The sequence below is a fragment of the Alosa pseudoharengus genome, unplaced genomic scaffold (assembly GCF_046254945.1).
Source record: "Alosa pseudoharengus isolate Yale_2024_CS ecotype anadromous, Long Island Sound unplaced genomic scaffold, YU_APseudo_1.1 YU_APseudo_1.1_scf_4, whole genome shotgun sequence".
In the NCBI taxonomy this organism is placed as follows: domain Eukaryota; kingdom Metazoa; phylum Chordata; class Actinopteri; order Clupeiformes; family Clupeidae; genus Alosa; species Alosa pseudoharengus.
The window spans coordinates 17287957-17301170 of NW_027468774.1; the positions used below are offsets into that span (position 1 = coordinate 17287957).

Genomic DNA, 13214 nt, shown 5'->3' on the forward strand with positions numbered 1-13214 from the left:
CCAGGCTTTGTGTCAGACGTAAAAACCTGCGACAGTCCTGGGTCAGCTCAGGACCAATGAAAGCACAGTTTACGTGATATTCTCCGCCCTTTTTCTGAAATAAGCCAATTATTTTAGAGAATCTTAAGAGGAAAATTTCTCACGTCCAATCAAGAATCCCATTTTATCAACAAACTCGTTGCAAGGAGTGGACGACAATTTTCCATCTGTTACCTCGATCTAAAGGAAAATACAAAAGCGTACGGAATTTGTTCACCACTCGTGTTCATTTTAAGGCAAGTATGCGCTTAATGTTGTTATATTGTTAATATTTCCTCAATTTTTCTATAGCTTTTCGAGAGCAAATGTGATGGCAAGCATTTGCTAAACGGCTAATAACGTTAGCCAGTGAGTGAGTACAGCTAGCTTACTTCAGACATTCAGACGTTAATGTTACACATGAAACCAAATATATGAGAGGGAAAAAAAGGCAAATAGGTGTCCTACACTTCCCTGATCCCCTCTATGCGTAGAAATAATTCAGAAGACTTTGTAATTGGTATACGTTATTGTTTACTTATGTACTATCTTGCTAGCCTGCCAATGTAACGTTAACGTGTGAAAAGGCAACAACCATGACGCTATGGTGACAGCTAGTTAGTAAAATCCCGATGCATCCATTAATTTACAATTCCACAGGTAACGTCAATGCCTTGAAACATTATTTATAAACGCTCTTTTGTACGTTATTCATTAAAAGTCCAATAACTTAGCTGCTACACTCAACTGACAAAAACGTTCTTATGGTAACGCCGCCGTTGACCCAGTGACCCAAAGGGGTAGAACATCCTTATGGTGGATGGGCTTATTGGAACGTTTATTTGATCATGTCTAACTTGAATATTGATCTGTTTTTAGGGCTTTGTAGTTGTATGGGCTTTTCGAGGTGGTAGCAAGCTTACTGTCTTCAGGCCCCATGTCTTTTCTGGTGGGTGAATTAATTTACTAAATATCTGGTCTTCAAGTCTTTGTTCTTCACATAGCTTTGAAGATAAGTGATTTAAGTGTTTTATGTCTTCTTAATAGCGTTGGGTGTCGGAGAAACTAAGTGTGGAGAGCCTGAGGGACTTGGAGTTATTTGGAGGTGAGTGAGATGTAAACATGCTCTGACACTGCTCATGAAGTTGGAAAATCATTGGTCCTGGAGTTACTCAAGTAAAACCGCCACCTTCCAACCTGTCAGTTATGGGCAGAGCCTATATGGCCCTTAAAACTTGCCACAGTTTGTGTAGGCATAGGCTTACTAGAAGTTGACAACTTCAAAGTACCTCTATGTATTTAAGACTTGAAAAGGTTATTTGCAGCTCTGCTTGCTTCAAGGGGTTGATGCTGTAAAAAGCTTTTGCTTGCTGTCATTGCTTGCAATGTTTAGGGAGTTTTTTTCTGCAGCTTTCTTTGAAGTTGTTCATCCCTGTGTTTATGTGAGGTGTCCTTTAGCCCAGGCCTGTGCTTGTCAGCATTGTGTACTTTCTATACTGTTTGCTTCAGCTGATATGTAAACTAAATGGAAAAAAAACTTTAGTGAGAATTATTTAGGTTAAATGTTGCAGGCCTACAGAATTAAACGGACATCAAGCAAGGGGGGCAATACCAAAATAATGTATTTTTGTTCCTGTAAGATCAGGAGAGTGTGTGATATGCGTATGCTTTGGGCTTCTGGCTGATGGCTTATGCTTTTTGCTCAAAACAAAGATTTTTAGATGTATTCACTATTCTCACAGAAAATACCCTGTAAAGATTTTAATGTTGGAAATTGTATTTGCATTATATGAACAGAAATCACTATGGGTTTGCAGAGTAATGAATGAATGCATGCAGTCAAAATAAGGATTGGGAATTTGCAGCTCCAAGAAAACCTATGGGAATATTGCAGTATTATTTTGTGCCACAAAATACTTACACAAGATTTGAGGGACCTGTGGTATTGTCAGCAGTGTACTGACTGAGTGTCTCCTGGTTGTAAGGCAAGGGGGTGGAGAAAGTGTAGATTTGCCCATTCTTTGCTTTTGCTCTTATTTATCCGTTCCTCCATTCCCTGATCATTGCATGATTTTTTCCCCCAATACAATGTGAATGGTCATGGAAACATCTGTTTTTTTCCCCACCAACTCTCCATCATTGGCTGCTTCTTGTTACCATGGCAACAATGCATAGCTACTGGAGTACCTTTGTGTGGGTCAGGCAAAACGGCAACAAAAAATGAATCCCTCAAGGGTTGGAAGACTTAATTAACTGCAACTGCTATTTCAGGTTTCTCTCCCAATCAGGAGTTTCTTTTATATGACTATTGTGAAGCCACAGGTAAAGTATCGTTATCATCTTGTGATGTAAAAGATTGGGGTTGGCTTCAGACTTGTATTCAGCTCTAAAGAAAAAGTTTCTTCACATCTCAGAGGTGGGAGGAGGATGATTATTGACATGCCTTTTTTAGTAGCTCTCATGTAATTAATACCAGGGAAGTTTGGGTTCATAATACCAGTTCTGGGTTACCAACTATATTTAGTATCACAGGTGTCAGAGTGTAAAATTGATTCATTCTGTCACAATTAGGCCTCTAGTTTTTAAAATGGTAGGGTTAGGCTATTATTCTGAAGTCAAGAGAAAGATTTATTTAATCAAGACAGATTTAGATGTAAATGTAATCTCTCAGATCACCTGGCCCTGGCTGCACCTAGTTCCAAGCGTTTTCCAAGAGCACCCATTAAACACCAAACCTCTTCTGTCTATTTGTATATGTTTCTCTTGCACCACTGACGTGGTTTCTCTATCCCAGAGCAAGCTCAGGCAAGCCCACACAGGAAAGTAAGTGCGGCACCTCTGGTACGGCTTTCACAATCCAACAACCTGTGTGTTTGTGTGTGTGCGTGTACTCAGTCACTATGTCTGATTGTGGTGAACGTATGGTCTTGTAAAGTGTGAGTATGTGTGTGCACATGAGCATGCAAGATGGTGACTGTCTGACTATAGTGTTTAACTGGTGTGTTCCAAATGTATCCTCCAGACTGGTTGTGTTTTTCTGGTTTTAAGCAGTGCTCCAGCACCAAATATTGCCCTCATATTCTCTGATATGTCATCATCTGAATGAGTGAATCATTTTTCCATAGGTCTCTCATAGTCACACTTGTGCAGTGACCAGTAATGGTCGCCATTACAAAAACTGTGGTGTTTTAACAGAGCCTAGTATTCCAAAATAACTGAACTGAAATCCTTGAAAATAAAAAATATATAAGGCAAACATTCCCCAACCAACCAATCCAAACAATTTTAAAACTGTTACTACAAGGTAATGATCAACTATTTGGTATCCAGAGTATCCAGTTGTGTAAATGAGAATTAAGATAGCTGATTCCTTTTCAGCGATTTCCGTCTACTTTATTGGAAAGGCTTCAAAGACAAGTAGTTAATAGAGACAAATAACAGCATCTTTGAGGTGAATATAATGCATTTACACAAGGCTAAGCATCCAAATTAGATTAAGACTATTAGATTATGCTGATATTGTCCTTCTCTTACTCTCTCCTACCTACAGATATACTCATGATTTGTTTTCATATATGGGTGAATGAAGGAATTGATGAATCTGTGCCATGCTGTCTGTGCCATGCAGGACATATAAGATATTTATTAGGAAATATATTCAAGGAAAGTATGGTAGTTGGGTTCTGTTTTGAACCAGAGAAATACACCCAGTTAAGATACGTTTTCAGAACACCTTGTTACACCTCATAACTCTTTGAGAGACTTTGAGTGTGTGATTAAATGGATTTGTGTGTGTGTGTGCAGTATGTGTGTGTGCAGTATGTGTGTGGTCATGCTTGTTTGCATGTTATCATGGCGCTGCTGAATGCGCTTCTTGTGATGCTGCTCATCTTCCTCCACTCATCCGTCAGTGTTTCCTTGTGTCAGACAAATAGGTGAGGGAGGGATGGAAGAAGGGATGGTGATGGATGTGGAGCAGAGGGTGACTGGGGTTTAAGAATTACACATTAGTGTGTGTCTATCAGAGGCAAGTGGGATGGGTAAGGAAATACTAAGCAGTGCTCAGAAGAAAGATGGGGTTTGAATGTGACAGTTTGCGAGGTGACAGAGGTTATCTTTTGTTTGAGGAGTTGACCACCATGTTCTAATGTAGTGCTTTTCCTTTCAGAAAGGACAGAGTTAAGAGACACGCCTGTTTTGTTGACAGTAAACAGACCAATCCAGAGTCTTATACAATGTTGACACATGCTTGACAAGCCAAGCTAAAGTTTCAAGTTCAAAAACACATTGTTATTTGGGATATAGAGGCAGAGCATGCAACAAAGCACATGATGTGCATGGAAAGCCAAATAAATACCATACTAACACAATCGAAGGATGTTTATAAAACATGTCTGGAACGTGTCTGACTTGTTTTGTCTGGTTTTTTGAACCCTCAGTCTGGTGTATAAACTTCTTTGGATTTGTCTTTAGAAAAGATAAGGGAAGAAAATGAGAGGGTAATTGATTGGTGAGGAGGAACAAACTGGTTAAATATTGGCTGAGGTTCATCTGGGGACTAAATTCACATTCACGTAAGGCAGAAACCTGGTTCACTCATTAGCTCACAGCTGAGAATGTGGAGAGGGGGACGAAGGATCACAGCAACACACGGCGGCAAACCACAGAATCCACACGTCTCCGCCTTACTGCACTGGTAACCACGGAAACCTCCCTTGATGCAGCTTACATGACCAGCGCCTGCTGCTAGTGATCAATTTCCAGCCCTCTACAGAGCCACTGCCTCAGGAGATCACGCTTCCCCTCAGAAAGCACTTCTGGGTTTAGTTATTATTGGAACCATCCAGTTGGTCGAATAGAATAACCCCGAAACCATATTCACCATCAATTTCCTGTCAGTTATTCTGACAAGCAGTAGCTGATTAATACATTCAAGCTTTTGGAGTGGCTGGAAGTTGAGGTGGAGATGATAATGATAATAATAGGCATTGTTGTGAGTATATGTGTGAATGTGTAACACATTTCAAGCTTGACGAAAATAAAAGACAGTGTGAGAATGGGGAACAGACACTACCAGATGCATTTGTGTGGTTGGATGCCTGCTGTTTTTTCCTAACACAGTACATGGGTTTCCAGATGGTGTGAAACTCAGTCGTGTGAAGCGGTATTTTGGAGACTCATTTGCATTTGGCATCATTCTCTCAAGGGGAGAGAAATGTTTTTTTATTCCTGATTTAAAAAAAAAAAAAATATATATATATATATATATTCTTTTTTTTAAGTCAGACAGCTACTTAATGCCTTCCTGCTGTTTCCCAATCTTTCAAGCTAGATTCTAGATCAGGCTAGATGCTTTGCAAACTGAAGGGTCTCCTTGTACTGTCAAAATTAAGTTACTTCTGAGGAATGTCTAACTTAAACCAACATTTTCCAGCACTCTCAATCCACTTGCCCACAGACATATAGTAGGAGTCCAGACAGCTTTTGGGCTAACAATAGCCTCTCTTCCAAAGATAACTTTTCTCTCTCCCATCTACCTATGTTGTTAGGCCCATGAAGAAAGCCAAGAATCCCTGACCTCTCTCCCACGAAGGGACACTATGGGAAGCTTTCTGCCTGACAGCAGCTCTTATGAGCTCCTCACCATCATAGGTAGGTCCTAGGCTTCAGCCCATGCTAACCCATTCCAGGTTTGTTCAGTGTCTTTGCTCTGTTGTCCAGGGTATGGAATGTTCTCTTTCTGGTCACAGGTAAGATAAGGCAGGTAGTTTTTGTTTTGTTTATTGGGTATTTTTGCTTTTATTCAGATAGGACAGTCAATAGTGACAGGAAGCAAGCGAGTGGGAGGGAGTGATGGGGTGGGATCAGGAAATGGCTGCGGGTCCCCGGTTCCAAAATGTTGTACCATTTGGTTTGCACCACAGCTCCCCCATGTTGTACCACTTGGTTTGCACCACAGCTCCCCCATGTTGTACCACTTGGTTTGCGCCACAGCTCCCCCATGTTGTACCTGCACCACAGCTCCCCCATGTTTTGTTTGTTTTTATTCTGTCATGATCTTTGTGTAAATCTTTGGTTATGCAGGTCGAGGTCTAGAGGATTTGATGACGGTGAATCTAGCCAGATATAAACCCACAGGAGAACATGTGGCCGTCAGACGTATTGACTTGGAGGCTTGCACCAACGACATGGTCAATTACCTACAAGTATGTATGTGGGTGTAGTACGGAAAAAAACATTTCCTGTATATTGGTGCCCTTTCATATATTTGTCTGTTTTTAGACTTTCTTTATTTCACAGTTTTCACTATTTCCAGATTGAATATTTTTACTTGTCACTTGTCAAGTAACTCTGTCCCTGTCCCTCACACAGGGGGAACTTCATGTTTCACTATTTCCAGATTGAATATTTTTACTTGTCACTTGTCAAGTAACTCTGTCCCTGTCCCTCACACAGGGGGAACTTCATGTTTCCAAGCTGTTCCACCACCCCAGCATTCTCCCTTACAGGAGCATCTTCATAGTGGAGAATGAACTATGGGTTATTACTCCGTTCATGGCCTATGGTAAGATCAGATCAACATAGAGTTACATTCCTCCTCAATCATGATTGATATTTAAAAACAGGATCAGTCTGCAGGCTATACGATAAGATCACTATGCAGACCATCTACAAATTAAAGTGAACTTTCAGTTGCATTACCACTAGATTCTGCAGTTGAACTCAAATAGAGGGACTTTTATATATTTTAATATTTTTAATATGTAATGAACCTAACTGTGTGTAATGATCTTTGCTGGGAATGAAATCCCTTGCTCTTCAAAGGCTCTGCAAGAGATTTACTCAACATCCACTTCAAGGATGGCCTGAGTGAGCTGACCATTGCTTACATTCTGCTGGGTGTTCTTAAAGCCCTTGACTACATCCATCATATGGGCTACGTCCACCGGTAAGACACCCATACACACACAAACTACACACATTGTTAACAAGCTTCGATAGCTAGTTTGCAGAAAATGGCAACAGTTTCCATTTGTTTTACTTTGTTTTGTCACATATTTATTATTTTGGTGGCTATATACTATTGGTTTTGTAACTTCGTAACGCTCAAAACACCAATTTAGTCGTATTTGAAAGTCCTTGGTTTGTCTTCAGCTCTAATTTGGTTGTCGCACCCCCGTGAACTCTGTGTGTATGTGTTTGTTTGCATGCAGTAGTGTGAAGGCCAGTCACGTGCTGATCTCTGCAGACGGCCAGGTGTACCTGTCTGGCCTGAGGAGCATCTTCAGCCTGATCCGCAATGGCCAGAGAGCACGTGTCGTCCACGACTTCCCCCAGTACAGCATCAACGTCCTGCCCTGGCTCAGCCCAGAGGTCCTACAGCAGGTACGGGACTGTTTTTAGATGTTTAGTTTCAGTGTAGAGTTATTCAGTAATTCCTGGGTTCTGACTGAGGCATTCGGACCCATTTGCATCTAAGCGCATCGTGTCTCACAAGCATTGCTTTGTTCTGTAGAACCTGCAAGGATATGACTTCCGTTCTGACATCTACAGCCTTGGCATCACAGCGTGCGAGTTGGCCAATGGCCATGTGCCCTTCAAAGACATGCCAGCCACTCAGGTAGGCAGAGCTGGGGAATCTTCTAGAAAAGCTGCTGCTAGCTTTTGGAGAGCTGCTTTGTTTTTGTTCTCCTTATTGCACCCCAATAAGTCCACTTGTGCTGTGTTGGGTGTTTTCTTGGTCTTCATTGTCCCTCTCTGTCTTGTCCCTGGTCTGTCAGATGCTTTTGGAGAAGCTGAACGGCACGGTGCCCTGCCTCTTGGACACCACGACCATCCCCCCGGAGGAGTTGAACATGAAGCCCTCGCACTCAGGTGCCGACTCGGGCATCTGTGAGGGTCCTGGGGGTGGAGTGGCCCGCCACGCCAACGGTGAGCCCTCTGCCGCCTCGGGGGGTCACCCTTACAGCCGGACCTTCAGCCCCCTCTTCCACGGTTTTGTGGAGCTCTGTCTGCAGAGGGACCCCGAGAAAAGGTGAGCTGCTGTCTAAACTCTCATAGGCCCCTCTGTTAAGACCCTCTACAAGAGACTCTGATGTTACCAACCTAAATCCCCACATGTGGGAAGAAAGTGTATGTGAAATGTACAGTACATAAACTGTAGACAGTTAATCAGAGCGTTCTAAACATTGTCCATTCTTAGTTTGTTCAAGTGTTTATCCACGATTACGATTTTATTGATTTTTCTTTCAGACCCTCTGCAAGTATACTTATTGGTCACCCCTTCATCAAACAGGTGAGTGTGTTTGAGGTGCAGCAGCACAAGACAGCAGATGTCAGTTTTTATGAACATTATTTTTTTTTTATGTAGTTATGCGCCATGATGGACTTTTCTTTACACACTAGTAAAAGGCTTCTAGGGACTTGTGACGCAGCTTGCTCACCGTCGTTCTTATTTATCTCCCCCACACCCAAACGAATCGACCCCTGGGCCCCAGATCAAGCGGCGTCCCTCAGAGGCTCTCCCTGACCTGCTGCGGCCCATCTCCCCCATCACCAGCTACGAGTACACCCAGCAGCAGGACTCGCCCTCGGGCCTGGCCAGCTTGGAGTCTGGCCTCAGCCAGCTGGACGTGGACGACTGGGACTTCTGACTACTGGGGAGAAGCAGGGAGGAGGAGGAATGAAGAAAAGGGAACAGGATGTGAGCCGTGCTGGACGGAAGGTGCGCTTTGGTGCGGTGTCCAGTTCCCGAACTTGGACTTATTGGGCGTTTGTCCCCTATTGTGTGTCTCTTGAACACCCCTTGTAAATTGGAACCGACGCTGGTGTTTTGTCTCCTCGCGTGAACAGCTTCACCAGCCAAGCTGGTCCTGCTGTCTTACTCTGACTCCTTTAAAGTGAAGAAACCTTGTTTTTTCACACACATGGGTTGCCATTTCTTGAGAAGCCCACACCAGTCATACTTAATGATAAGGATTAGGACAAGAAGGGATGGATGACGCTGTATTTTGGCCATAGGGATGTTTGAAGTGTGATGTTTTCCTACAAGGTAAAACTGAACTGAGTGAGAGGGATCCAGATTTTGACTTGACCTTTTTTTTCTCTCCGTTGATTGGTGGTGGTGGTGTTACTGGATCTTTAGCATGCTTGCATTGTGGAAGAGTGCACAACTGTCAATCCATTCATTAGTGTTGTCCAATCACAGCATTACATAGGCAATGACTGAACAATCACCTCATCTTACCAGCAGAACCTGAACCAGTGAATGACCAGGTGAGTGAATGCCATCAAATGGACTTTGCCACAAGGGCAGGAGTCCTTGACTCAATGCTTAATTTCAGCAATTTGATGTGAATGACTGATGGAAGTAAAGTTCTTGAGTGCACTCAAGTCTGCAAATGGTTTGCGCTGAACTGGGATAATTTCAAAAGCCTTGTTGAACACAGCAGTAGTTTAGATATAGGTTTGTCTTTGAGGAGCTTCTGTTGCACCTGCTACTATTAACGTGTCCATTTACCAACTGAATGTTACAGCAGTGTTGCTTTGATCTTTGTTGTGTCTTCTTTCTGTCTGCATGGATGAGAGTGGTACATTTATTTTTCTTCTTGAATTCTGAACCTCTCAACCTCAGGACTTTGGATTGTATATTGTTGACATGCCAATAAAAGTGAAATGTAAAAAAACAAAAAAAAACATTTTATTCCAAAGGTTTGCACTGTTCCAAGAATAATACAGATATCAAACATTAAAGTCAACACATAATTAAAAGGATGCTGGACATGATGCTAGTCTTCCTCTTCAGATGGTGGCTGGTCAGTGGCAGCTTGTTGCTTTGCCAACTTTGCCATCAGTTCTAAGAGAAATGAAAAACCTTTGATCAATTTTCGTACATTAATTGCAAACAATATCTGACAACGTACAAAGCAGCTTTCGATTTTATGGATTTTACAGCCCAGTCAAAATCTATCTTGTGAGACCAACTTTGAGCTTCAATGACTGTGATGCTGACCTTTTGCTGGGTTGAAGACGCCATTGGTCTGGACATTGCACACGTAACACCGCTTGGATTTACGGTAATGCTGAAGGGCGCAGGCCTCACAGAAATAATGCCGACACCTGAAAGGACAGACACTGGCCGTTATGCGCACTAAAGATGTTACGGACCCAGACAGTTCCTGTTTAGGATGACCCTTTGCACAGAAATTCAGCTGCAAGAGAAGTTGCATAAGTAGTTCAAAAGTGATAAAGAATAAACCTTACTTTGTTATAATTGGGTTTTTGAAGGATTCTCTGCAGATGAAACACTTAAAGGGGAAGTCTTCGTCATCACTGCTAATTTCATAGTTCTCATCATCTAGACAGTTAAAATATAATGATGTTAAGGTGCAGTATGCCACTCTTGCGATAAGATGGTAATCTTGACAGCAAATCAAACTACACCCCTGCTTTCTGTGTTCCTGAAATAACATTTGGATTTTCTGAAATTCTTTATGGCTCAGTCTGAGCCACTGCTTCTCATGTACAGAGCTGGGGCTGTGCCCTTTGTGTAGGGCAGCCGTGGCCCACTGGTTAGCACTCTGGACTTGTAACCGGAGGGTTGCCGGTTCGAGCCCCGACCAGTGGGCTGCGGCTGAAGTGCCCTTGAGCAAGGCACCTAACCCCTCATTGCTCCCCGAGCGCCGCCGTTGTAGCAGGCAGCTCACTGCGCCGGGATTAGTGTGTGCTTCACCTCACTGTGTGTTCACTGTGTGCTGTTTGTGTTCCACTAATTCACCGATTGGGTTAAATGCAGAGACCAAATTTCCCTCACAGGATCAAAAAAGTATATATACTTATACAAACACCAGTGTATTTTGAGTGCACACAGTGAAGAAACACAAAGCTACAGGACTCTCAGAAACAATAGTTGAGTTTGACAAAAACGTTTGACTTAATTTTTTCCACAATTACAGGCAGCACCTTTCAGTGCCAATAGTAAAACAAAAATCAGCTTTTGAGGAAAACAGCTAATGGATAACACTTACATCTTCTGCAGTACTGTCTGATAGTGGTTAAATTCCATATTGCTTTTTTGAAAAGTGACATCAATAACTTTACTCACCGTTTGCACCATATCTGCCTTCATCCAATTCCCGTTCTATCTGCCAGCCATGTTTGTAGTCTGAACGGTCATGCAAGAACTTACAGCTGTCTGAGAAGAAAACCCCAAACAGAATTTTAAATCACTACCCTCACCAACGTAAGAAATATAACAAAGCCGTTCTCAAATATCCAGCATGTCACCGTTCTCAGTATGACACTCACCTCCAAAACCACAAAAGCCTGTTTCTTTGTAGTCTTTGCAAATGTCTGGCTGGTAGTCCCACCTCACTGTAGCCCTGAGGTGCTCTGGGGCCCTAATGGGACCTTTTCTGAAGCAAGGGAAAGCAGTATGGAGAGTGACTGATAGACACTCGGAAGAGCGACCTGACTTTTATATATTGCATCAAATTTAGTTGCTTCTGTGGCACAGTTCTGGGTCTTCTGTGCCATATATGAAGTAATTGTGAAATAGTGTGTATACACTGTAAAGTTATTCAAAGAATTATTGATATACTCATATTTACAAATAGAAATGTGGGTGCGGTTTAGACTACTCTGACATGCAACTTTGTAACCGGTATATACATCTACCTGACCATTCCTGAAGACGCATTTCCCATAGTGGAGTCCTTGGGCTTAATGTACTTGTGGTAGTTGTTGATCCCACGATACACCTTGTCATCGTCTTTGCCAGCCAGCTCCTTAATACAGGAATGAGTGAATGGAGTATTAACAGCAGGGGATACGTGCGCCCTATGCACAGTGAGCTACACAATTTGCAACATGCACTTCATACACTGGTATAAAGGTATAACTCTTCCTTCAGCAAATACAACCAGGGATGCACTGACCTCCTGAAGTTGCTGGCTGCGCTCAAAGATAGCCTGCGCATCTTTATCCCTCTCTGTGTCCAGCTGATAGGTAGCAGTAGCACCCATATCGTCAGGGCCCTCTGGTTTCTAGTGAATGTGAAAAGGGGGAAATATTAACCCGAATGATTCATCACTTACCCAAGACAAAATCCGCAAATGCACACATCAGTCGAGAGATACAGTACATATCACACAATGCAACACAATACGTCAATCATCACAATTTAGATAACGTTATCATTTCTTTGCCAAGCAACTTACCGCAGAGCGTGTAGATTTGTAGGACACGGTCACTTTCTCTTCTTCATGGTTAGCATCACTTTCACTTGATGAAACAACCTCCTTCTCGACTTTCTTAGTCTAAACGATTAAAACATGTCAGTTCACACTGCCTGTAAAACAACCTGAATATCAAAAACATTTGTGGCCGAGGACCACAGCAGGATTGGCCTCGATGTCACCCACCTTCTGAATCATTGGGTTCCCCGTCGTCTTCTTCAGCCTGCGGACAACAGTGCTCTTCTCCTCGTCACTACTTCCATCTTAAGTAGATGACACAGATCCACACAGCATTAATAATAACGTTGCTGCAATGTTGCGTTTCAGCTAACTGTCGTTCAAATCTGTTATCTCTGCTATTGTTAAACCCAAACTAGCTAACCTAGCTAGCTACGGTAGCTTCCCCAAGATAATCCGTGCGTTATGATACTCTTTCGTAGATGAAGGTGACACGCTCACGCTCACTTACCTTTGTCGCTACCACTGGCTTTCCTCTTCCGAGCACTAAACTTCTTGTTAGATTTTTTGAACAAAAATGTGCAGGTGGGCTTTGAATCCCCAGATTCCGCCATCTTTACTCACCATCAAAACATTACAAATTTACAAGAAGAGCGACTGTTCCTGTTTGAAAATCACATGACGCTACAGCGCCCTCCAATGCATTGGAGTTGGCAGAGTTACAGCCGTCTGTAGCATTCTAGGCCTACTTTCTTGTACAATTCAGAATATCCCTTTTCTCTTATCTCTGATGCCATCACGTGGTAGTAAAGAACATTGCAGACTGTACTTTTCTGTGATGGTGCCATGGATAGGCTATTACTTAATTAGAGCCTATTATGATATATAGGCTACATTGGGTAATTTAGGCTAATTAGCCTACCCCACAAAAATATTTCCAGAACCCTTTCAAAACCATGGAGTTGCATGTTATTTGGGGAAAGATGGCCTAAGATTGATTTG

General features: G+C 42.5%; 2 protein-coding genes across 3 annotated transcripts; one reads left to right on the plus strand and one right to left on the minus strand.

The window, feature by feature from the left end:
• The first annotated feature begins 167 nt into the window (after window positions 1–167).
• On the plus strand, window positions 168–9691 carry strada (STE20 related adaptor alpha). 2 transcript variants are annotated; one of them, XM_076265058.1, is made up of 13 exons: window positions 168–275; window positions 898–967; window positions 1066–1123; window positions 2813–2841; window positions 5568–5670; window positions 6103–6224; window positions 6475–6583; window positions 6844–6967; window positions 7233–7404; window positions 7535–7639; window positions 7800–8053; window positions 8272–8314; window positions 8517–9691. In XM_076265058.1, the coding sequence occupies exons 2-13, from the start codon at window positions 956–958 to the stop codon at window positions 8670–8672; spliced, it is 1287 nt and encodes a 428-aa protein (XP_076121173.1). In that variant the 5' UTR covers window positions 168–275; window positions 898–955; the 3' UTR covers window positions 8673–9691. The 2 variants fall into 2 exon arrangements, with proteins under 2 accessions (XP_076121173.1, XP_076121172.1); XM_076265057.1 differs by lacking the exons at window positions 168–275; window positions 2813–2841 and having other exon boundaries at window positions 896–967; window positions 8517–9689.
• A 5-nt stretch (window positions 9692–9696) lies between these two features.
• On the minus strand, window positions 9697–12847 carry rnf113a (ring finger protein 113A). Its single transcript, XM_076265059.1, has 10 exons — window positions 12724–12847; window positions 12441–12517; window positions 12237–12335; window positions 11955–12062; window positions 11695–11804; window positions 11326–11432; window positions 11123–11212; window positions 10282–10375; window positions 10031–10137; window positions 9697–9874 (listed from the first exon to the last, which is right to left on the minus strand). The coding sequence occupies exons 1-10, from the start codon at window positions 12824–12826 to the stop codon at window positions 9807–9809; spliced, it is 963 nt and encodes a 320-aa protein (XP_076121174.1). The 5' UTR covers window positions 12827–12847; the 3' UTR covers window positions 9697–9806.
• Between the last annotated feature and the right edge of the window lie 367 nt (window positions 12848–13214).